Raw genomic sequence first — 26,059 nt, 5'->3', positions numbered from 1 at the left:
ATGTGTTGATATGATCACGTCCCAACACAAGCTGATTTTCTTGTATTTGATTCCACCAAGTGAGAGCATAACCAGAGAATTCAACGGAAGCAAGACTAACAGTCCTCTGGTAAGAGATATTATGCACTCTAAAAATCTTATCACATTCCTCTTCCCAATCAAGATATGCATCTGCATTTCCCTTTCCTAAAAATTTTGGAACACTTAACTTCATACGAGCAATGTTGTCTAGATCATCCCTATTGCGACCACGATGATGTTCACCATCATGACCAGCACCACGACGGCGATTATGGTGACATCCAAACCGCCCATGGTTTGCAAAAGGGTTGTCATCATCATCATATCCCTCCTCATGGCTGCCCTAAAATTCATCTTCATCATCAAAGCAAACACAGTGACCATGTCCATGATCACCTCCTACACGCCGGTCCTCATGACTAGCACGCCTACCACCACCTTGACCATCACGACCTCCTCCAAAGCGGTCATGAAAACCATGGCCGAAACCTGAATTTTCATCACCAGATTCTTCATGTTGATATTGTGGAACCCTTCCATCCGCTGCAGGAAGACGTTCATTGAACATCCTGTCCATGGCCTCCAAGAGTGAGTTTTGTAGTTGCTGTAACTCAGCTCATTGAACAGGGGCTTCATGTTCTCCATGATGGCCACCATGAACACTCAAATCAGATTCTGCCATGTTAGGATATTGCAAAAGAAAAGTGAAATAGGTAAAATTTGTGGAATCACACAACCTCACCTCTTGCTTACCCAAGTTCTTACCTGTTCTCAAGGACCGTGAGGGTGCTAATGTGGCGTATCCCAGCTGTGATTAAGCAGTCGAAAGGTTTACAAAATGAGAGGTCTGGTTTACGGCTTTTTTGGAGCTATAGGCGGTTGTTCAAGGAAGGCTATGGTACTGTAACAAAGTGTATAACCCATTTAGAAAAATATAAACGCTGCTGTCCCAAAATCACTACCAACTTGACTTACAAATATGAAACTTTTGATAACATGATCCACAACACAATCCCTTTTCACTTTTGTTTTTCTGTTTTCTTTCTTCTCTTTTTTTCTTCTCTTTTTTCTCGTTCTTTCACACTTTTTTTGATTTTTTTCACTAATAGAAAACACAAGATAACATATGAGCGGTGCGGAAAAAATATTAAAGCATGACGGAAGAATAACAATGGTGATTAGCAACAAGATAAATGCAATACACAAAGCAACAGTACCACGAAAAGGCTATGGGTTTTTTCATGGCTTTTTAGTGGACTGTAGGACATGAACAAAAATAGTAGCAGATGGTAAAGTAAAGGATAAATATGTGGGTGATAACAAAACCTACCATGACAATGATAGCTCTGATTACCACATGGTATGGACCGCTACAAGAAAGATCCTTTGGATGGCCTGATCTTCACGGCAGTAGGTTTCATAACAAAGATAACTTGCTGCAAGCAGCGAGTAAGTAGCTTTATACCTAACAAAGGTCGGATGCGATCAAGTGATGGGAAGAGAGGCACCGAAGAGAACTCTGACTTGATCTCCGAACGAGCACATAACCACGATCCGGGGTGGATGCGACCAAGCAATAGGGTACGAGGCAGCAAAACCTTAAAGACTCTGACTCAATCACCGAACGACCGCAGAATCACAATTCAAGACAAATCCACACAAAATGGTGCAGCCTAACTGAAAGCCATAGAGCATGAATTAGGGGACCTCAAGGAGATCTCTTCACAAGTCCAAGAAGAACAAGGAAGAACAAGGATGTGCAAGGCACTAAGCAGCTCGGCTGCAAAATCATATGTTCTATTCATTAAAATTCAACTTGTTTTTCCAGTAGTACATAGGAGTTATTTATACTAGGAACAACCCTCCTAGTTAGGTATGAACTGAACTCTCCACATTGGAAGGTGGAAGGTCAAGTGGTGAAGCATTCACAAGGTGACCATTGAATCTTGTGTGTCTTCTCAGCTTCTGTGCAATCTTCAATAAATTGATCATAACTCCTTATTGGGAAGTCCAAAGGACATGAGGTTTGTTGCATTGGAAAGTATACTTCAAACTTGTTCCATCAAGTACTCATGCACCTCCAGATTCATTATGCAGGTCTGAACAGATCAAAACGTAAACAATCTGAATGTTTCGTTTCATTAGGTTGGTCTGCTCGTATCCAAATGTCCCTTGCTAGTTCGTTTCTTGTGGTTTGATCTGATTTTCGTATTTCGTCTCCATGTAGTACAATACTCTCCTCTTCATGTGTTTACCTAATCACAACCAATGTAAAGGTTTTAGGTAGTATAAAATTCTCACGTATGTTGAAGTTAATTTCAGCAAGGAAAGCATGCACCTCTTGTCGGAGTTTCTTAGCACGGCTGCACGTAATTCGTCCTTCATACACATGAGCTTGTGTACCTGATGCGTGGTCTTGTGTAACCGGTGGGATGTCCACATCACTAAGGCTAGCAGGACTAAGGATTCCCGTAACAGATCAACTACCAAAAAATTAAAGTTAAGGGGAAACGGGGAGTAAAGCATATTTTACAAACACATGTTTCACTCGGACATCCCACTGAGGGAAAAGACATAAGTTCAACATCTAAATCCTACATTGTTTTTTCCTACTGGTCTGCAGGGGCATCACCGCCATCTTCAGGAACAACATCGTTGGCGAGGACGATGGCAACCAGCTCCACCTCATGCAACAGCTGCCCAATCCGCGTCGAGGTGGTACCTGCGGTGAAACCACCAGCCAACAGCTCCAAGGCAGTTTGGGGCAACAGCGACTTGAGCACGGCTAGAATGTGGCCACATCTCGCGATGCTGATTGTCCGGATGTAGGAGTAGAACCGCTCGGGCGCATACCACAGACACTCCAGGATGCTGGGCGGCCTGCGGATTGGCGCTCTGAGGGGCTTGGAGGTAGTCGGCTGCTCCAGAAGTGGGTCGAGGATCTCCATTAGTGGTAACTGTCGTTCAGCTACCTGCGCCTGCAGGTGCCTCAGTTGGGCCCTGAGCTGTTGGTTTGCCTCGTACGATGGCGGGTCACGTCCAACATCTCAGACTTATGCTTGCCATGCATAATAATCCACTACATGACCAAAACCAAAAGTCATGATAGGGGCACCGAATTGACAAGAGAAACAAGAAGAACAACACGTACCTAGGAGATTGAGGCAGCTTCACGCAGAAGCTAGGGCAGCCGCTCGTTGTCCTCACGCTCCACCTCGGGGGTCCTCTTCCACCTCCCCAACGTATCCTCCAGAAACCACTCGGACGGTGCGCGAAAGGTGGGGCGGACTCAGCCGGGGTAGCGGGATCACTCGGCGGATCTCCTCAACGGTGTCTTCTGTGTTGGTAAGAGCAGCCTCAACAGAGATCCCAGCGTTGCAATAAAAACATCTCCAGCAGGACGCTAGGGGCTAGCGAGAGGAGTAGGTGCGCGCGAAGCCTTTGGCTGGACTGCCGGATCCTCCAGTACGGCGCAAGACAGAGACACGGGTGTCGTGTCAGGAACCGAATTTGGAGATGACTCGGTACCAATACCAAGAGGCGGCGGTGCAACATCCCTAAATGTAGCATCCGACGTGGCCCTACAATAAAATAAAGAGGTATGCGCTTACGAAATGCATCACGAACACCAAAGGATAAAGAAAAGCGTCCGAAGAACCACTCACCGGGTGGAAGTGTGCACTCGGGCCCGGACGCAAAACCCCAATGACAGAGGAGCCAGCAGAGCTGCTTGTAGAGGAACATCAGGGATAGGATCCTAAGATGGTGGTACCAAAAGGAGTACTGGCATCAGCTGGCGACGGAGCTCGCGGAGGAGTAGTAGCAGTAGCCGGTGACGGAGCCCGCGGAGGAGTACTAGAATCAGCCAGAGAAGGAGCGTGAGGTGGCATCCTCACAGCAGTTAGCTCTAGCACTGCCATAGCCGCACCTCCATCTGAGTCGCTGCACTCGTCCACCACGAATTGCCTGCAGCACGAAGCGGGTTCCTCCACCCGTATTCCACCAGTTGGCCAGTTCTGGGAAGAGGACCGCCGACACTTCTTCGACGGAACCACCGGCGCTTTCCCAGCCTACCATGTACCACTTGACACAGTTGTGCCTTGGGGTAAGGGAGACGCTCGGGGGCTGTCACTATGAGTGCCAGCCTCTGCAGTAGCCTTCTTTGCCTTCTCCTCCGCTAGCTCTTTAAGCCTCCCGGACAACCACTCTTTGGCCCTGGGATGCTTGGGGAGGGGAGCAACAGAGACAAAAGCCTGATGTCCTTGCAGGGAGACAAATAGAGACACATATTTATCGACAGGCATATGTTCATCGCACCCAATGGGCGCATACGCTACCATAATAGAGTAATGCTAAAAAGGAGAAACGCACCTCTAGGCGTGGGTTTCCCAAGCTGAAAGGTAGGGGACACCCCTAGTTCATCATCCACGTGCTGCTGGTGAAGAACTTCTCTAGATGGTAGTAGAGATCATCCTTGCCTACCGGCTCGGACGCCTCCCACGTGGTGTTGATGTCCCTGGTGAAATCGAACGCTGGGTGGATGCAATCCTTCCGCGCTTGCGTGCGGTGCGACGCAAAGTTGATCATTACGTCCATCTTGGTGAGGCCATAGTCCTTGAGGTCCATGATCATGGCCACAAGCTCCCGCAACTGCCCCATCTTCTCTTCCGGGGCAGACTTGGTCCAGCAGTCCCTCATCTTGGGGTGGACATCGATGTCACAGGGGATGGCAGTGTCGTGGTTGGTGCTGTAAAACTACTCCTTGTGCTAACCTTTGTTGGAGGTCGGAATCGGAACCAAAATGTACTACAGGGAGATCTTCTCCCGGAGTTGGATTTCGGCTCCGCCCACGACATTGGGCTTTTCGTTGCTAGGGTGGGGCTTGACATGGAAGAAATACCGAAAGAGAGTGAAATGGGGCTCGATGCCTAGGAACACCTCATAGAGATGGATGAAGATGGAGAACTGGAGAATAGAGTTGGGATTGAGATGGCAAAGCTCAATCTCGTAGAAGTAGAAGAGACCGCGAAGAAAGGGATGTGTGGGGAGGCCAAACCCCCGCTGGAAGAAAGACTTCAACACAACAGCCTCATTGGTCTCAGGGGTGGGGAATTCCTCACCTGCCACTGGCCGCCATCCCACGGTTGCTTGATCTAGTAGCATGCCATCCCAGATGAGGCCCTCCAAACATTTCTGGGTGGACCTCGATGGAAGCCATTCCCGATCACAGGATGATGGGCTGGCGTCTCCGGCATCCTCCTTCTTCCCCTTAGACTCCTTGGCCACGGCGTGCTGCTTCAGCGCCATTGACCCTCGCGATGCTCGGGGGCTGGCGGGGCGGTGCAAGAAGGGCCCTCGCTACGCTTAGGGCCTGCGGGATGAGGAGCGGTGGCAGATCTAGGAGAAGGTGGCGGCACCATGCGGGCTTGCCAGCAGGAGATGCGGGTACCAAGCGTCCGCACGGCGGATGGCACAGAGAGAAAGAAAAAGCTTCAAGATTTGGCAATGGAGAAGGAAGGTGAGGAGGCGGCAGAGTAAATGGGGGGAAACTCCCATTACCCGCGCATGATCCAGTTCTAGAAGGAGACGACGCCGTTCCTCGAAGCGACACCTGGGAAACCCAACCACCACCGTTAGACGGCGGAGGACGGAAAAGGGGGACGCATGGCCCACCTGTCCCGTTAGCCTCACCACGCTGGCACGCAGAGATGGTGGTGATGCAGCTGACGCGAGATATCATGGTTTATCGCAAGATGACCGTTCGCCTTCAGCTGTACGTGGTGGCCGTCTAGGGTTTTCAACCGGGCATCAACCTGTGCCTTAGTGGGCCATCGAGCGACTGGCCGTTGAGGTTTTTGCGTTGGAGGACGGTCAATTTGAGTATGATGGGCCATGTCTTTCTAAAAAATAAAGCGGGTTTTTGAGAGCACTCAAAGACACAAAACCGCTTGAACCTCATGGTTCAGAATAGGGAACCAGGTTATTAGATAACCCGTTCTCGACTATGCTTCGATATGATTCCTAATTGAGATCTCTTCTAGCTCATGAGGGCTTCTCCATGGGGTGTGATGCGCGAGGCCAAGTTGTCTTGGTTGGCAAAAGCGAACCCAACAAGCGTCCCGTGCAGGCTCCCCTTGGGAACGCAGTGTACCCTAAGGCTCAATCCGTGCCATTGCTAGAGCAAGACATGGGCATTGCATCGAATCAGTGATTCGAGGAATCCTCTCCCTAGAGGGATGATAGGGTTTGAAGTTCTTTTAAGATCCTCGACTGGATTTCTCAAATCCCCTCGAGTCTCGGGGGCTGCACTCGAGATTCTTATTATCCAATAAAAGTCTCGGTCTTGAGAGCCTTGGCTAATATTATGTGAATCTAGTCAAGGCTCGAGGGCTGATAGGCATATGTTCATTATTGGAGAGACGAACGTATTGAGAAGTGATCATGTTGAAAACATGGTCGCGGTATTGCTTAAGGCTCATTTGGGCCCTTGGCAAGCTTATTCTAAACTTCCTAAGTCTTGGGAGCTAAGTGTACACACTTTGCATTCGGCTCGCACGTGGGAAGATTTTTAGAGATGGAGCATCAAAACTTCAAATAAGACCCTTGGCAAGCTTATTCTAAACTTCCCAAGGCTCGGGCACTTCGCCTTCAGCGTGCGTGATAATAAAGACAAGGGAGGAGTTCTCCTCACACTCTCAACAACCATGAGGTAGGCATGAACCACTCAGCTGAAAGTCGAGAACCACTCGGACGCAAAGAAAATTACATGGACGCGAAGGAGATCACTCGAATAAAGAAGCAATCAAGGTTGCGGTTCGGCCAAGAAGCACTCAGGGGTTGCTGTGGGGGATATGACCCCCGGGTACCATTCGGATGGACCTGGTCGCCCTCCAAAGGGGGTGCCACGACCCGTACGAGAGGCACTTGGGAAAGCGTGTGGATCAAGGTGAAGGATCGACCTGAAGGTATTTAGTTATAGATAGGGTCATTCAAATATATAAAGAGATAACTTGTACCGAAAAGCAGTAGATTTCCTTGTAATCGACTAGAATTAAATTGAATTGGATATGTAACCCTGCCCCCCAGACTATACAAGGGTGGCAGGGAGCCCCCTCAAAAACCCAAGCCATATTCGATACACTATATGTTGAGAATACAAACCCTGAGCACAAGCATAGGCATAGGGTATTACACAAATCTGGTGGCCCGAACCTAGTAAAGTCCCCTGTGTCCTTGTGTTCATCCATCTAGCTCTAGGTACGGTGATCCCCACTAAACAATGTACCACCTATAGTGGACTGTCGGACTTTCCCCCCGACACACTCCTATTAGTAGAATAATGTATTAAGTTAGATGGCTTCATCCTGGGTAGGTTGGTACAGGCTCATTATTATTTGAACCATTCCATACATGAATCAAAATGATACAAGCAACCAAATACACCCTAAATGTCAGCTATGGAATTACAACTGATGTTCATCGTAAAAAACTTGCAACTGATGCACCTTCTTTCCAGGATGTGTGATGTATCATGATGATATGTTTTTCTACCAGTATACTCAGGAACTACAAATAAAATCCTTGAAGGGAGCCACTTATTATTAGCGAGTTGTCCTTTTGTTCTCATTCCAGAGAAATACAGCAGCCAAACCTTGTAGCGCATAGTGATTGCAAAACACTTCCAAATGATATTGGCGAGCTAGGGCTGATAAACCAATTGATTGATGGCACAGTGGCTACGACAACACACTGTTTATAGATATGTCATAAGTTATTTAATTGAGAATCTTGTCGTACCTTGTGAATTAAATGGCCCACGCGCAGAGCAGATCACATAAAACTTGGCGAGAAGGGCAGAGAAAGATCCAATATTGTTAAGCAAAATAATTTTCAAAAAAGAAAGATAAGATGATGTAAGGTTCCGTTTCCACTAAGCAACCTAAGTACATATCCAATTTGAATAGTCCCAAGGCTGAAATTGGACCCTCACGATTTGTCAGACCAAAAAAAACAGATTTACTCATTCTCAAATGCTTGATTTTTAGCTATCTCTCGATCACCTGATCCTTGTACCAGAAATTGAATTGGATATTGGGATTTAGGATTTTGGGGTTGGAGGTTACATGTGACCTATAGGTTTAGAAGGAGCTCCGGAAGGCTCGCCGACCCGCGGTGGAGGCGGGAGAGACGGCGGCGGAACCAAGGTGGCGAGGGCGCCGGGCAGTGGGGGATTCCCGGTGAGCAGTAGTGGCGGTGGGGGTGTCTAGGCCAAACGGGTTAGTGTTGGGCAGAGTAGGAGGCCGGCGGCGAAGGCGGCTGAGGCCGCCGGGGCCAGTGGGAGGTGGCAGCTGCGGGGAGTCTGGTCGCATCAGGAGGTAGACGAACGGGAGGAAGAAGAAATATGGGAGAGAGAGGGTGGAGGATCTAGGTAGTTGGATTTAGATCCAACGGTTAGAGACTGTGGTTGATTGAAAATCAAATCTCAACCGATCGGGGAGGAGACACTTCCAAGCTTTCTTCTTCCTAGAATAAAACATAATTTCACACGCTAAGTTTGTATGACACTTTCTTGATCCTGCCGCACCAGTGGGGAAAATAGATCTCATGGATGAAAACACGTCAACCCCCAACATATACATGCTTCTCCACCACTTCAAATGTTTTAACATTTTTATCCAACACAAAAAGCAAATGTCACAACACTTGCAGACGACGGGTGCATGGGTTGTTACTCCTTCACGGCTGCGTGCTACTTATTCCACGGCGCCCCTACCAGCCTGGCGGGGCGGCGCTGCGCGTGGCGGAGGCAGTCGCAGAGGCGCTAGAAGAAGTCGACGACGGGCTGGATCCGCGACAGGAGCACGAACACCGGGCTCAGCACGCCGCCGGTCACCATCACGATCGCCATCGGCTCCATGGATTCGCCCTTGCCTGCCTGATCTCCGATCACTTGAGAGAAATTAAAACCTCTTTCACCCCGCTGGTGAAAGAATCTTTAGCAGAAACTTGGGTGGAAAGAGACGCAGATTTATATGGCAGACGAGACGGAGAGGCCTGATGTTGTTGGAGCCCTCCTGCGGTAACCGCGGACATGCATCCACAGCTGCTAAAAACCGTCTATTTTGAGCGCGGACCTGCATCCACAGCTGCTAAAAACGCCTATTTTAAGCACTGCCAGTTGAGGGCTGTAACTTTGTTGCTGAAGTTAAGGGCGTGCGTTACATTCTCATCAGAGTTTATATGTAGTCCAACTGCATGCAACCCAAAGTGATGGCGTGCGTTACATTGAGTTTACGTATAGTCCAACTGCATGCAACCGAAAGCATCACTTTTTTCACATGAATGACGTAGTAAAACGCTGAATGAACATTGGCAAGTGGAATTTCACTGCACTGGGGGGTAAAACATGAGCATGCTGAGAAAGCTAGCAGGGAGTACAGATCTCTCCTTGTAGATACCAACTCACCGAGTTGGCAGTCATATATATACATATACATAGTACATTGATACATAGTAGCACTCCAAGCTGGTAGCTTCCATGGGTGGAAACGTGACAGATCCCATGCCATATAAGCGCGAAAGTACAACGATACTAGCTAGGTTAATTAGGAAGGATAACAATCTCGGGTACGGTTATTAGAATCGCGTTCTCTACTCGTCCTAATCAAGCCTGCAGCCAGTGATTGCAAGCAAGAGGCCCTACTACCACCCCACCACCATAGGCTACTGGGGTTCAGATACCAAGATCACCTCTGTGGACCGTGGACCGCTGTGTCTCCGGCGCACGCTTCTCAATCACCGCGCCCTCATGGACCTTCGATCTTGATTCTGTTGAAAGAGTGAGTGAGGCCGTTGCCTCCCCTCAACTTGTGGAGCTCCGATTCGATGGTCTCCGCGATCTTGACCTCCTCAAAGCCAGGTGAGGGCACATCCACATGGAGTGAGCCTTGTTTTATGGGACCAACAGAGTCCAGCTTCAGAGATTGCTGCTTCACGTAGTTGTACATCTGCTGGTGGAAAGGATGGTCATAGGAGTAGCAATCAACACCGTCCAGAGAGTCACTGGATGAACCTGATCCTTCCCTCTTGCAAAAATGCGGAAGTGACTGGTAGTCCATAACCTGCATGTGACAGCATCAAGATTGTCAGTCAGAAACATAAAAATCAATTCATGAACCACCCAGTTGACTTTGAAGATTACTGGAAAAGGAGGAACATAAGGATGTTATAAGTATGGGAACTAATAACAGAAAAACAGAGAATGCTTCCACACTGAACATGTAAATTATGAATCTTTACCTTCAATAACTCATCCCTCCCAGAGCCATACAGGACTTGGATCTTCTTTTTAGTTCTTTCTTGTAGAAGTGGCTTCACAACCTGGCCGTGAGTTAACAAAATTTAAATTGATTAACTAGAAAAAAAGGTCATACTGTGTGAGACAGAAAAGATCAGACCAAAAGAGAGTAAGAATATAAATATATATAGAACATGATAGCAAGGCAACTTATGAATTTAAAAAGGTGCACTGACCTTCCAACATGCCGAAAAAACATATGGTGCATTCACAATGTAATAAGTCTCAGTTTTCTCAGGATAATTAAGGTCATCAACAGTGGTAATCATGGTCAACATCTGCATATGGGCAAACATTGATAAGTATTACTGTGACATCTCTACCTGTAAGAAATATAAGCTATGATTGGAAAAATAACACAGACAAACAGATGAAGAAATGATTACTTGATGAATCAAATACAGTTTTGATTCTTATCAAGCTTCATCTCAGGAAAAGCGTGCATGAAAAATAAACATTAAACTGCTGAGAGTATCTTTCATTCAATTTTGGCTCTTCCGCCACTGAACGCAAAGTTCATTTTACAGTCCTTGTTTGATTCAAATATGCTCCAGATAGAACACTTTTATTGGTGATTCAGGCAGTTCAACTAAGGCAACTATTTCATTCAGTTCTATACAACACTAATGAAAATGAGACAATTTTATTACTTCAAATGGCGTATTTTAAGTCAATACTACACCTGATCACTGATCCGTGCTGTAATTTGTGTCCCTGTAGGCTGGGTGCATAATATTTGTGTTGCCTCTGCGCACAACATATGCAACTAAATATTTTTAGAAGTCAATCCTGAGTTCAAGATCTGCCAAACTAACTTATTGTTGAATTGGAACTTTCATGGCTATGGTTGAACAATGAGCTAAGTGCATTCAGCTTCTGCTGCAGTACCCAAGCACCCAGCCTATAAACATGTTCATGAGCAGTGTCCACTCAATGATAGACAGCAGAAGTCAAGAATAGCCATGGTGGAACAAATTCTGAATAAAGTTTTTGTTATTTTACTTCTTTAGTTTTACAATCAACCACATGTGCTTATTGTTGCGATGCAGTTAGTCGTTAAGTCACTTTCCAAATTCAGATGAACTTCCAAAAATTTAAAAGCTAGACCAACCTACGAGGAACTAGATGGCTTTATATTAATAAGACATAGGCACCTAAGTTCACGTCGTTGAGGGCTAGTTCTCTAGGCGTATATCTACACCCAAAAATACATTATTTAAGAAAGCAAGAGTTCCTTCCTGCTTTATGTAAGCATGCAATGTGAAGGAGTTTCTGAAGCATTTTGGGTCTCTAATCACCAGTTGCTTAATAGAAGCATTGATAACATGTAGTCAATTATCAATTTGCAACACCTTCATTTAAAATTCAAGTAATAACTATATCTATTTAACACAATATTATTTGATCAAAAGCTGCCATCATGATGCCACCATGCCCCCAAAAAATTACTATGGATGCAAGTGGGTCAAGTCAGGTCAACGTCAACCCATTCATCTGTTCTAGTTCTTCTTTTCTTTTCTTTTCTTTAAGAAAAAAATACTACCTACCATGTGTGCAGCAGGGAAATGAACCAACAGTCAAGTGCAGTGGGCCCTGGGTTGGCCCACTTGCATCCCTTAAAACATCCTCAAAAACTACTGGCCAGTTGAGACTTCACACCTCCACCAAGCAAACTAAAAGACAAATGGGGGATCAAAAGGGTGGACAAAACCACGATGGACTTGAAGCCAAGAAGAAAGTAAGGACAAAGAGAAAGGGGAGAAAATAGAGGAAAAGTAAGAAAGATTAATTGTGCACAATTACTAACATGGACAGTAATTTAGCTTTTGAAGGAAAAAATAAGATTTTGACTAGTACCTCCAACCCCAAACTACCAAGACAAAATTACTGACAAGTAAACCTACCTTTTGATGCAGTCCCACGGTACTAAAAATGCTACTATTAATCTAGTAAAATTCGAGTTATTTTATGCTTCAAACATCCCATAAAATTTATTCTCATTAGACAGTCTTAGTTAATTTCCACAACTACACTAAGCCGGTCACTACAACCACAACTATCACCAAACAATTGTTCACTAATTATAAATTGAAAATCTGAGATGCAATAAAAATTTATCATTCAGATCAGAGCATGACTCACCTTTATTTGGCTCAACGCAGACAGCTTCAGGCCAGTCATGTCCATAACCTTCAAGCAGGTATTGATCTGTCTCCCAAACTTCTTTGATGCAGCCGGCTAATAAAGAACGCAGAATATTTTTAATCTCTTTTCCAAAATTTGGTACTATAAATCAACAATAAGAAAGCACTTACGAGGACAACACGGTCTCGATATTCATTCATCTGTATGTGTGACTGAACATAGTAGTTCACCTAAGAAAAAACAAATGATATCACTTAGAGAAAGAATCTTATTTGTATGGAAAAATATACTGCCATTGCCTGTAAAATGAGGCATGCCAATAGGTGGCCAACTATTGTTCCTAAAACTCTAAGAGAGTTATGTATATATCATTGAGCTTATCCTTATTTCCATGGTACAATTGTACTCAAATTAAAGGTTTTCTTGATTCACATACGCACCATGCCACACCAAATTAAGATATACATATGAATCTGACTTGGTCAGCACTAAAATCTCATGGTATTCTTTAAAATTAAACCAATAGCTTTAGAATTTTGTTTTCAAAGGCATATGCTAACACGTACCGAAGCCTTGTCAAAGGTACTGAGACCAACACCAAATGCATAAACAGGTTGTCCCTACAAAAAAAAAGGAGAGGAGCACGAATTAAAGCATATAATACAAGTCTTTCTCAATACTGTGGATGGGACTGCTGAGAAATGAAGACCACTTGTGCAAATATTCAGGACTAAATAGAAGATCCCAACAGATGGAGCAAAAGCAATTAGTAAAAGCGTTAAAGCGTATCGCGAAAATTGCTAAATGAGATATATGGGTCTGATCACCATACCTGCTTGGAGTACCCTGTCAATCCAACAAGAAGCGTATCCCGGATAGCTCTATATAGATCAGGTGGCACAATGGGTTTCTGGATCAAAAGCAAATAGTAATGGTGGTTAGAAGAATACCATAAGCTAAGTCATAAAATGAAATAGAATTCCACATATCTGCATCAGCATTAATGAAGCAATATTTAAAAATTTATTTCTGCTGCCAATGTAAGAAATAAAGAGACAAAAGTGTTAGGTTTAATCCAACATCAAAAATTGATGGTGGGGAGCACAACATATAGGTGGGGGCAGCCCTCACCCATTAGACTAGTCTTTTGGGTTGAGTTAGGCCCAAGGTCTTGTTGTGGGCTCAAGTGGACCTGGGCCTATTGGGGCGCTAGCTTGTGGGTATAGTGGGTTGGGTCGGATTCCGCTATGCACTCTAACAAGTGGTATCAGAGTCAAAAGGTTGGGAAACCTAAAACATCTCTAGGTCACATGGTGATGGGGGAGCCCATGAACGAACGTCTCCGGAGGGTCACACAGGTTGTGTTGTGACTGGAGAGTTGGACTCGAGGCCTGGGATAACGTCTTCGAGAGATCACATGGGTTGTATGTGATGAAAGAGTTGGGCCCAATGTGAACGTCTCCGGAGGGTCGCACGGGTTGTGTTGTGACTGGAGAGTTGAACTCGGGGCCTGGGATAACGTCTTCGAGAGATCACGTGGGTTGTATGTGATGGAAGAGTTGAGCCCAATGTGTGATGGGGGAGATTGTTAGGTTTAGTCCCACATCGGAAATTGATGGTGGGGGAGCAAAACATATAGGTGGGGGTAGACCTCACCCATTAGACTAATCTTTTGGGTTGAGTTAGACCCAAGGCCTTCTTGTTATGGGCTCAGGTGGACATGGGCCTAGGCCTGTTGGGGTGCTGGCTCGTGGGTATAGCGGGGCGGGCCGGATTCCGCTGCGCACTTTAACAAGAAGTTATTGCTATTTTGCTTTACTTCATTTGTCTATATTTTGCTGTTACTAAAAAGTAGATCCTAAGTCAATGGTTGGTGATCCTATCTACTTTTAGGCTCTCTTAAAAAGAAAAATAAGATTTGTACATAAAGAAAGGTACTTACAGCCAACACGCTGTCAATCTCATTCTGTATTCTCCAATTTAAGCAATCCATAAGCTGCACCAAATAATCAAATATCTCATCAGCTCTTCCCGAGGGGTCAATATATTCTCAACCTGAATGTACAAGTTGCAAAGAAGTTCTGGTGCGTTACCATTTTATGAGCTTTAGGGACACTCCATTCTCTGGCCTTCAGATAACGCACCAAAGTCCCCCTCAGATTTCCTTGATGCACATTCTGTAAACATATCACTATCTGATCACTTTTTGCTCCTTTCTATTTTCAAAATACAGTATTGACTACAGATAATAGAACAATATCAACAGTAAAAATTGAAACTAACAAACAAATTGCAAAAGATGTGGTCAAAAAGTACAAAAAAAAGAAGACAAATGTAGATAGAAGCCAACAGAATGCATCTAGCATCACATGGGGGGTGGGGGGGGGGGAGGGCGGGGCGGTATTGTGATGCAAGCATGTGGACAGAGAAAAAAAGAGCAAAAGAAAGAAAACCATTGTTTCTTAGTGGGCATATTGTGATTCCAGCGCGGTTACGCAGCTGCACACGTAGTCCTGAGATCAACCATGAGCTAGAGACTTATCATGAGTCATGACAAGGACTCCAGGACCAAATAAAAGTCCGAATCTGCAATTGAAACATCTCCACCAAGGCCAGAGATGTTCAGGAACACGTCAACATCCTGGCCCACTCTCATCAGCACACGTCCAAATCAAATAACAGCAACTTCTTCGGCTATTAATCGGTGCTAGGTGCGAACCACAAAGTGTCTGCATCACCCAACTACAAGCTTGGACAGATTCCACCCATGGGGCAAATGACTAGTTCAGCATGCAAATCCTAAACAAGACTATAATCTTGGGAGTACTTGACCTCACAGATTTCTAGTATTTCGACACAGAGCAACTCCAAGAGTTCCCCAAAAAATTCTTCCCCAAAATGAGGTATTGGGGGAATGCTAAAAAAATTTTTCCCTAAAAACATATCAGCCCACAGCAAAACGCTAAAAACTATACCCCAATAATTCAAAACAAGCCACATCATCATAATTGGATCCATTATCTTATCCACCATGTGGTTCCGTCGTTATTGCTCCGCCGGAGCTTTCCACTCGATCTCTCCCTCTGTTCTCCGAGCTGCTCCTTTCTCTCCGCTCGATCTCTCCCTCTTCTTTTCCGATCGGCAAAGCATCAACTTAAGAAGGAAAAATACAAACGCCAATCTAAGAACGACGCTTAAGGATCTCACTTGTATCGATAATTTGGCAACCAGTATCCTATTGTTCACCAAATATTTCATTCTACTGTGGAATAACAATGTCCCATATTTCATTCTACTAACGGTACCACTATCCTAACTGAACATCTAAAGGCTCAAAACTACAATTCTCTACAACTGTTGGCACATACGCAAAGCTCATCTAATCGCTAGTCAGAGCCGCAGCAATCTCAAACGCAGAATCACAAGTCCCTTCCAGGTTTCTCCACTTCGTCTCCAGGCTCAGCGGAACTATAGATCTCTGATGTTCTTGGGTCTTGATGTCTCTTTTCTACTGCATCATCATCCTTTGCGGTAGTGGTGGCCTCCACTGCTTCTGTATGTTTATTCTCATCTGCAGTTTCAGAATGTTGACGGCGGAGACTCAGGTGCTTGTCCTTGGAGACCCCAGCGCGCCTGCCTGAAATCGGGACCTCGCCATCGCTTATTTGCTAGTGCCTGACCCGTCGCCGCGCGCGCATAGCGTGAATCAACTAGCACTCGGTCTCTCCCCTCGTCCAAGGCCTGGCACCACCACGGACGGCCCCCGGACAAGAGCAGGCGCCAGAGGCCTTCTCCTCCGCTGATTCGCTTTCTCGTCTGCGGCTGCGTGAGGACCCCAGTTCGAGCGCAACCATCGCGCGCTCTCTAGCTCGGCCCGGCCACCCATTGCGTGGCGAAGGAGAAGAAGCTACCGGATGTGGCGGCGATGCCGCAGTCCTCAAGCTCGCACGCTCGGCGGGCAGGGCGGCATCTCCCGCTCCTCCAGCTCTAGCGCCGCCTCCGCGGCCAACATCCCGAGCCCACCGTCGTCGAGACCCAACCCCGCGCCGAACCCCGAGGCGGAGCCCTCCTCGTCCTCGGTGCCGCCGGTGGCTGTTGCCGAGCCGCTGTGTCGTCGCCGAGCGCGCGCCCGGAAAAAAAAACGCCCGCGGGAAAGAGGTCGGGGGCGGATTGGGGGAACACGGGAGTCGCGAATATTTGCAGGAAGAGAGGTGTTTTTTTCCGTCCCCAATTTTTTGGGGAGTTTTAGGTGGACTGTTGGAGTTCTTTTTTTCTCTTTTTTCCCCTAAAGAAGGTATTGGGGGGAAGATTAGCGGTCTCTTGGAGTTGCTCTTAGAAAGTAGGAAGTCTAGAAAGCCTCCTAGCCGGCAGCCATGACTGGAATTAGTTACGAGTCAAACAAGAAGCAAAGGAGCATTTGGGCTCCAAATGGTGAACTGGAACAGTAGACGGCACCAACACCACAACTGTACCAAAATTGCAGTAAAGACCCAACGGGAGTACTAATTTCAATTAAATCTCGTGGGATCTCCAAACAAATATCTCCGTATGCAACCAGAACAAAAGGGGAGGTTCATTTCAAAACAATAAATGTATTTTTGAAACACTCCAACCCACGAGAAGTTTAAGCTTTATGACAACAAAAAGATGCTCTCCAAAGAACCTAGTTGAGAACTCAACATCACTCCATTCAACAAGAAAGTTAAGAAAAAAAAAGAAAACCAAAATTATGTCTTTGTCAAAAAAATCGAAATAATAAACACTGATGAAAGCATATTTGAGCTCGAATCAGAAAATGAGCTTCTCTAGTGAAAAGAACAAAAATAAGCTGCACAATATCCAACTTGGTGACCACCAATAAAATAAAATAAAGGAAGAATGACGGAAGCAGGAAATTGTAAAATTAAAGCATGCGACATTTCAATTTGACAAAATTCGAACAAGAAAAACACTCAAGTCGACCAAAATGACGTCTGCGCACAAAGAAATTCCAAAGATCTAATCTTTACGCAGCTAACAGGGCAACAGACTAACTCGCAATTCTTTTGAAGAATACAAAAAGGAAGTGCTGAGCAGCGCCCAAATCCACAAAAATGCGAACTGGTAAGGACCATATGAGCAAGAACTAAAGCGAAACTCGACATCAAAACGCACAAAGAGAAGAAAATCCGCACAGGAGGCAGGGGTCTTCGCTCAGAAAGCAACTAGAGCCAAATCACTGAATCAGGAAGCACGAAAAGGCAGAGATCCATCAGGAACAGCGAGTGGAGCAGATCGGCACCTGGAATGTGGTCTTGAGCGGCTCCTCCACTGCAAGAAAGAAATTGCCGCGCACAGTTCAGTGACCAAGAATTCCCAGAGGAAGAAGAGGATAGATCTTTTCTTTTTCTTTGCAAAGAAGAGGAGGAGCAGCAGCACAAGAGCAGAGGACTCACGCTGCTCCATGAGCGCGGAGAACTGCTTGATGGCCTCCTCGGAAGCGGCCGCCATTGCCGGCGACGGTGGGCTTGGCGGGGTCAAAAGCCGGGTTTTTTCCACCTTTTTCAGCTCTCTGTTCCTCCCCTTTCTCCCTCTCTGCTCTGTGCTCTCGCCTTCTTGTTGTGTTCTTGTGCGCTTCCTCACCAGTCACCACACCAGGTCACCAGCAAACCGCGTGGATGTGTGGTGCTGTGGGGCTCAGCTCCGGTGGTCTGTCCCCGCCGGTGATCCTAACGTTTGGGGGATAGGGAGGATGCTGGGGTCCGTTCCCGTGCTTAAAAAGGATCAGCCGAGCAGGCGAGTTTTCTTTATTTTACGTTTTCCTCCCACTCTCTGTGTCTCTCTAGCGCTTTATTTTGAGAGGTGGTTGCATTGCACGATGTCACCGCAATACCGATGGTTGTATATACGTAGTAGTATTTATTTATACGGGTGAAAATTACAGGAGTGGAGAATTACTCAAATACCGAAGGGAATCAGCCGACTGCTATTCCTGATATTCCTCTTAATACGACACAGCTAATTGTTCGTCACGGGAAAATTAAAGGCCATCCGAATCCCTCTCCAATATCAATTTTTATGCTATTCAGTTGGGAATCATTTCATTACACGTCTTTGGTTTTACAGCTCAAGACTTCAAAGTATGTTTTGTATAGAAGAATTTATACCACTTCTAACATTTGTGGACGGTTTTTATCTATATCAGTTGGGAATTATCTTTTGTGAGACCCACTAACATCGCTGTCGCTGTCGCCGGGAAACCAAAACCACATGACATCATCGCCAGCGACATCACCGATAACCCTAACCTAGAAGACAATCCTAAACTAGTAGCTATATTACGTCGGCTGTCGATCCGACTATTCCCCACCCACTCCGACACCGGAGGAGCCGTTGGAGGGAGGGGATTGGTTGGATCGACGCTGAAAGCGCTACCGCCCTCCTTTCGCCTCGCTCAGAACTGCAGGGGAATGGGAAGGTACTAGTTTCTGTGCTCTCTCGGCAAAGTTTAAGACATACTCCTTTTTTATTTCTTTTTTAGATTGAGGTCAGACTCTTTTCATTACAAAATGGCCAATATATTGCTAGTATTTCAAGTTTGCTTCCTCGTTTTGGCAGAGTTTTCACCTTTGCGACCATGCAACCTGACCCATACTTATTCTCGTTTACAAGCCTCTTTCCCAACTCTATCGAGTTAAGATTTTGTATTGGGACAGCCGGGTTAAGTTTAGGAGCTAACCGGATTTTAAGAGACATTGATGTAATTCGCAGGTGTAAACTAACCATCTTGGCGGTTTATGGATGGGGTGGAGCGGCTGAGGCAGAATGGGGCCACTATCTTCAAACTTGAAAGAATGTTAGCGTTGATCTTTTTTTCTTGTTAGGGGTGTCTGGGGAAGGGGGTTAAATTTTAGCTCCCGTCACATCGAATATTTGGACACTAATTAGGAGTATTAAACCTAGACTAATTACAAAACTAATTACACAACCCCTAGACTAAATCGCGAGACGAATCTATTAAGCCTAATTAGTCCATGATTTGACAATGTGGTGCTACAGTAATCATTCGCTAATGATGGGATTAATTAGGCTTAATAGATTCGTCTTGCGATTTAGCCTAGGGGTTCTGCAATTAGTTTTATAATTAGTTTATGTTTAGTTCTTCTAATTAGTATCCGAATATCCGATGTGACAGGACTAAAGTTTAGCCCCCTCCTCCCAAACACCCCCTAGTTAACAAATACACAACCTGATTGGCTTGTTTGAATATATGATTTTAGCTCTTCACATTGTTTACTGGATTATTCAGCAGCTCTTCACACGCATGTACGCCTTCCTTTTCGCTGCTGTCAGATTTGTTTGACCGTATGCCAAATGTGATAAAGTAATGCAGATAGTAGGTGAAGAAAGGTCAGTATAGTAACGAATGTGATGTGGATGCCTGCCAGCAGCGCAGCACGAGACCAATATTTTGCTGTTGAACATGACTTAGCATGCTGGTTGCTACAGTAGATTAAAATATACAACCATTTCTGGTTAAGGTGTTCCTTTCGTACTCCTGCACGTATCATGTTTTCTAACGAAGAAAAATCAGGGGGAAATGTGTGATGTCTCAACTCTCAATCCTCGAGATAGATGGCCATTTGTTGGCATGAAAAGAGAAGCAGCTTTTCTCAAATAAGTTTTCCCCTTTATTATGATACAAACACAATATTCAATTCGTACGCAACAAAATATCATTAGTCAAATTTTTTTCGCCGCCCTCGAGACTCTCTTCGGACTTTGGGTGTATATATATGGATATGTTATGTTAGTATACAGTCCGAATCATACCTGTTAATGGTAGTATATATTTTTCAATACTCTATTTGTTTAAATAAATAGCAAATTTCACGGGTAGCTTCCGGAAAGCTAGAAGTTTAGAAAAACTAAGTTTATATGGTAAACTGAAAAACTCAGTTTTATGAGTTTTCTAGTTTTCTGAGTTAAGAAAGCTAAACACATCTTCTAAAAGTTAGTGTTGGCTTCACGGGCAGACTCTCTTTTGACTTTGGGTGTATATATACAATTAATGATAAAACAAGACACAACAAAAATAGTCATAATGGTTTAACGACAAGTCCAAAATCCAATAATGACATAAATTTAGAAATGCAGAGTGGTTGGTTCAATCATTTTTTTAAACTACAATATACGCTCACGTACATGCATACATACTCATCCCATTGAATATAGGCACGCAAACACTACATATAAGTATATGTAAGATATTAAGTCAACGGATTTTAAGATTGATGAAGTCACCATATGCAAATCGCAGTTCAATCTTCTACCTTCATGAAAATCTTACATTCATATATGTCGTTCGATAGTCTTATTGTATGAGAAAAAAAAGAGTGCATGAAAGAAAGCAAAACCATATCCGTCATTTGGTAGTTTTATTGTTAATCTATGACGGTTGGATCCCCTATCAGTTGAAAGGAAGAAAATGAAGATGAAGTGTTCTACTCCAATCCAACCAGGATGAGCTAAATCAGTAGCCGGTTCCTTAGTAACTGAAGCATTCAAAGAATATATTGTATATTTTATTCTCTCTTGATTTTAAGGTTAGACTTTCATAATTGTTTTCTCATAAAATATAGGAAAAAGTCTATTTTTGGCCATCGAACTATCGTCTCGGTTTGGTTTCAATCCAACATCAAAACGAGGAATCTTTGGTCATCGAACTATCAATACCATGCATATTTGGCCATCGGATGGTTTTGGTGGGTGCTTTTGGTGATGTGGACATCACGTGGTGGTGGGGCCCGCAAGTTAGCTCATTTTATCTCTTATCTCTCCTCTTTCTCTCTTTCTTCCCCCTCTCCTCTCCCTTGCCCAGGCACTCCGGCGGCAGCGGCGGCTATGTAGCGCGTGGGTGGGCGCTCCAGCAACGGCGGCTCACGAGCGGGGCAACTCTCCAGCAGCGGCCGCTCCAGCGCCGGAGACGCGCGGGCAGGCGACGGAAGGCACTCCACGGCGGCAGCTCACAGGTGGGCAGGTGCTTTGGTGGCTGGGGTTCACGGGTGGGTGGAGCGGCGGCTCGCGGGAGGCCGGCCACTTTGGCAGTGGAGGTGCGCGGGCGAGCGGTAGCTCCGGCCTGACCCTTTCTCCGCATCGCCACTGCAGCACCGAAGCTGCGAGCCCCAGCCTCCGCGCCGCCGCAGAGCCGGAGTACGGCGACGCAGACGGTAGCGAAACAAGGTGGAGAGGAGGAGCAGGGGGGCGCACCCCTCCGCGCCGACCGAGCAAGCTCGAGCTCCGCCGCAGGCCAGCGCCACCGGGCGAGCTAGTTGCATCTTCGCCGAGGGCTAGCGAGTCTGGCCGGGTGAGCTCAAGCTCCGCCACCGCTACAAGAAATCTTCCAAGTAGTGACAAACTTAAAAGTGTGATAAACGTATTTTTTGCATCATTAACTGTGATTTATCATGCAGGAGTGACGAAAACCCTTCGTCATTAGTGGTGGATCATAAACCACGACTAATGACGTTCCTTATTTCGGTGCGTCACTAAGGTAATGACGAATAAAAATTCATCCCATATGTCATCATAAAACTGCTTCGGGGGTTACGCCACATTGGACAAGAATCCAACATGGCTCTGACATGGTGGGGGTGTTATGACGATTTCTGTTCGTCACAAATTGAAGCCCGGTCCATGTAAGAGCCTTTATAAGTCAAATTTTGTTGGGCCATTTTAGCTCAGTTTAGGTTTCCGCGCTATTTTATGAGCAGAAAAATGTTTGTTCAACGCCATATTGGGCCTTTTTTTGGGCCCTAGCCCATCTAACGAAGAGCCATTATTGCACTTCGCAGTACCATTTTGGGCCTTTTTTTCTGGGACCTAGCCCATTATTGCATTTTGCAATAATGTATTCAATTTTGGCTGCTGATCACCATCGAAATAAAAGATATAAAAATAGCTCATTTCCAACTTTTATATTGTTCACATCACAATCAATGATAATGCAACATACAATAAGTTAAGCATCAACAATGCAACATTCAACAAAAGTTTATCGGTAAAAAAAACAACTTCACCAGCAACACACTTCAGTTGAGGAGAGGATTCCCTTGGCTCTGACTGGTGCTGAAGTTTAACAAGCTAGAAATTAGAGAGTGCAACTCCTTTGTGGTGTTCGTCAAAGCTTGGAGCTCTTCTATCTGATACTTCAATGTTCTTTCTTGTGTTTCAGCCCTCAATCTCAGTGCACCCATCTCAGATTCCTATTTAGCAATCTTTTGCCGAAGTTGTGCCCCATTGTTTCTCACTCTCAAGATCAGTACTGACGGTCGTTAAGTACCAAATATGTCCATCAATATACTCAAGAAGAAATGAGGATTTGCATTTCTTACACACATATTTGGTTTCGAATAATGTAGTTCCACTTGTCCTTGGAGAATATTTGGTTGCAGGTGAATAAGCACAAAAGGATGGAGAAAGCACCCTCTATGGATCCAAAAAACACACTTTTGGCCAATGGGAGATCGCCATGTGTGCATCCCATGGATCGAAGGGCCCACAAACTACCACAACTGCCTCAGCCCACCGGATAACGCACACAACCACCACTGGAACACACATGTCAGACTACCACGCGAAGTGGATTGCGAGAGGGGCCACCTGGGGTTTGGCTGAACCATTGGATCGGCCAAACCGCCTCTAGCTCCCCTCGTGATCAACTTCCATGTGGCGACTGGTGATAACTCCCCTACGTAGGTTATGGGATATTCCCCAAAGATCCCTACCAGAACCGCCTCTTGAAGCCTACAAATATGAGGGGAGAGGCTCTATTTTAGGACACACACAACTAATGATTCACTCTCTCCCTCTTAGTTTCCAAGTTAGTGGAGTTAGGTTAGAGTAGCTCTACTTCAGGTTCCAGGTCTCCTTGGAGCCTAGGGTATGGCTCTTGTATCTTTTATTCTTAGGTTGACTTTATTCTATTCAAAGTATATATCTTCTTTATATAGTGTTGTGTTTGGTTCTCATATGCATGAGTTAGATATATACCCTTGCTATGTTGATATTCGAGGCTTATATGCTCATATGCTAGTTGTATACTCTTGCTATCGTAGTATAGACTTATACATCCATGTATGTCTTGAGACCATGCTACATGTTATACTCGGCGTGCATATATATCTTGTATAGCTTAGTTGATTTATGCTACAACATCGGTTCAATGACCATTTCTATGGTGGCTTGAGCCATTGATACAATAGCCTGGTATGGCTGGAGTGTTGTTAACAATGCAAGCATGGTGCTTGAATTGGTTAGCCTCATTGGATATGAGTTTGTCCCACAGGTTGCTAGGGGTAGGCCACAGGTGGTGACAGTCCTGTTGGTCCTTCATAATCCCCCACGTTCGGGTACATTGTAGTAGTTCGGAAATTAGCAGTAACTTTACTGAGCAGAACCAGTATGGGTACTATCTTCCCGTTTGTGCCTGAGTGCATAGGCTTGAGTTCTATACAATGTGTATATATGTTATGCTTGTATGACCTGTGCAGTATATAGGAAGTATATATGAACCTAGAGATAACTCTTAGTCCTTCTTCCTAGCTTAGTTATCTTGAGATGAATCATGTGTGTGTCACACTATCTATCTATCTTACCCCTGCCTCGAGTATTGTTTGTATCCATCTATGGTATAATCATATGCATAGTAAACTTTTTTGACCTACCCGCCTTCCTTTGAGAAATACGATACCCTTTGGAATACTCTTGTGGATTTATTCGTGATCGTTAAATATACCAACAAGCATTTCTGGCACTGTTATCAGGGAAGGCACTAGTTAAAAGTTTTTACTTTGTATATATTTATATTTATAGTTTGTAGATCTTTACTCAAGCAAGTTAACCTTGATATGTATTCTCTATCTTTGATGTGAAGACAGGTACTATTTGAATGGTTTCTACTTGCCCACTAATTTCACTAAGAATCCGTAGTCACTTGTGAGAAGGGTATAATCTCATGTAGTTCCTCCTTAGATTACTCTCTCGGCAGTTGACTCAGCTTTCTTTGCACCATCTACGTCCAACGCAATGGCCTAGAAGACTCTTCATGAGTACTCCACTCTCTTAGCCTCTCAGGTGCTGAAAGGCCCTGAGGTGAACATGGGAAACGTAAGCTTCAAGATCAAGACGGGTCTCATTACCATGGTGCAGGCTAGCCCATTCTATGGGAAAGCCAACGAGGACGCGAGCACCCATCTACAGTAGTTCCTGGAGCTCTGTAGCACCTTCACCATCAGAGAGGTGAGTGAAGATGCTATTCGTCTCCAATTGTTCCCGTTCTCTCTCCTTGGGAGAGCAAATCAATGGTTCTATGTGAGCCGTTTGGAGATTAATACGTGGGACAAATGCTTGGCGGCATTCCTCTCAAAGTTCTTCCCATTGGGCAAAACCAACGCCCTTCGTGTAAGGATTTCGAGTTTCCAGCAAGCAGCTATGGAGTCAATTTCGAGGTGTGGGAAAGGCTCTAGGAGTACATCCTGCCCTGTCCCTACCATGGGATGGATAATTGGCTCATTCTTCAGAATTTCTACAACGGGTTGACTTCGATAGCCTGAGGCCATGTTGATGCTGCTGCTGGACGAGCCTTCTTCTTGCTTACCATTGATGCTGCCACAACATTGATCGAGAAGATGGTCTCTAACTAAGGGTGGAGCGATGAATGACTCCAACCCCGTCAAAGAGGTACGCATACCGTCAAGGAAGCGAACATGCTTACTGCTAAGATGGACCTCCTCATGAAGAGATTGGATAACTACACCAAATAGAAAGTTTCCATGGCCAACACTATCCAAGCTATGAATTCTCACATGACATATGAGGTTTGTGGAAATACTGAACACTCAGGGGATATTTGCTCTGAGACTCAAGAGGACATGTTGTACATGAACGGCAACAACAACTGATATCATCCACAAGGAGGCCATGGGTGGAATCAGCAATGCCCTTACCAAAGAGGTAACAATGGTAATTCTTTCAATCCAAACCAACCCTCATTCAGAGATCTCATATTTGGGCAAGCTAAGATCAATGAAAGCTTCACTAAAAAGTTAGCTGCCAACAAAAAAACGTTGGAGAGCCTCAACATAAAACTTTATGGTCTTTCTTCTTCTTTCAAGAACTAGTTGAGTTTTAACAAAATGCTAGAAACCCAGTTAGCTTAGTTGGCTGCTATTGTTCCTTTTGTTGAGATCGGGAAGATCCCGGGGCCACCCGAGTCTTCTCGTGAAAATGTTAGTGCGGTGACCGCTAGATGGGGTAAGTCATCTCGGAGGCCATTTGTTGCTAACCATGCAGGAAGAGCCCATATCATATGACATCTTATAAACAAGAACGAAGGGCGTATTTAGGATGGAGAACTACTATATATATTGAGTTTTACACCTTCCGTCTATTCAGTGTGCTTACTACAATTGGAAATCCTTGTACCATCCCGGCAACATTGGAAATCCTCGTACCATGCCTTCCATTGGATGTGTTTACTACTTAATCATGTGCACA

At 45.1% G+C, this 26,059-nt stretch overlaps 1 protein-coding gene across 1 annotated transcript; it reads right to left on the bottom strand.

The window, feature by feature from the left end:
- Positions 1-9,434: 9,434 nt before the first annotated feature.
- Positions 9,435-18,272, bottom strand: LOC101763854 (SEC14 cytosolic factor). The gene is made up of 11 exons (XM_004956307.4): positions 17,959-18,272; positions 17,805-17,833; positions 14,617-14,700; positions 14,466-14,519; positions 13,356-13,433; positions 13,090-13,143; positions 12,694-12,753; positions 12,521-12,616; positions 10,555-10,656; positions 10,321-10,401; positions 9,435-10,142 (listed from the first exon to the last, which is right to left on the bottom strand). The coding sequence occupies exons 1-11, from the start codon at positions 18,011-18,013 to the stop codon at positions 9,828-9,830; spliced, it is 1,008 nt and encodes a 335-aa protein (XP_004956364.1). The 5' UTR covers positions 18,014-18,272; the 3' UTR covers positions 9,435-9,827.
- Positions 18,273-26,059: the final 7,787 nt, after the last annotated feature.

The sequence above is a fragment of the Setaria italica genome, chromosome II, assembly GCF_000263155.2.
Source record: "Setaria italica strain Yugu1 chromosome II, Setaria_italica_v2.0, whole genome shotgun sequence".
In the NCBI taxonomy this organism is placed as follows: Eukaryota; Viridiplantae; Streptophyta; class Magnoliopsida; order Poales; family Poaceae; genus Setaria; species Setaria italica.
This window is presented reverse-complemented; position numbering and strand designations above follow the sequence as displayed.

Excerpts from the sequence above, each read along its gene's own strand:
- LOC101763854 (XM_004956307.4), bottom strand. The coding sequence starts at position 18,013 with ATGGCGGCCGCTTCCGAGGAGGCCATCAAGCAGTTCTCCGCGCTCATG. Across the intron at positions 12,617-12,693 it reads ATCGAGACCGTGTTGTCCTC|CCGGCTGCATCAAAGAAGTT; the intron begins GTAAGTGCTTTC and ends GTTCTTTATTAG. Across the intron at positions 10,143-10,320 it reads GGAGGGATGAGTTATTGAAG|GTTATGGACTACCAGTCACT; the intron begins GTAAAGATTCAT and ends TGTCACATGCAG.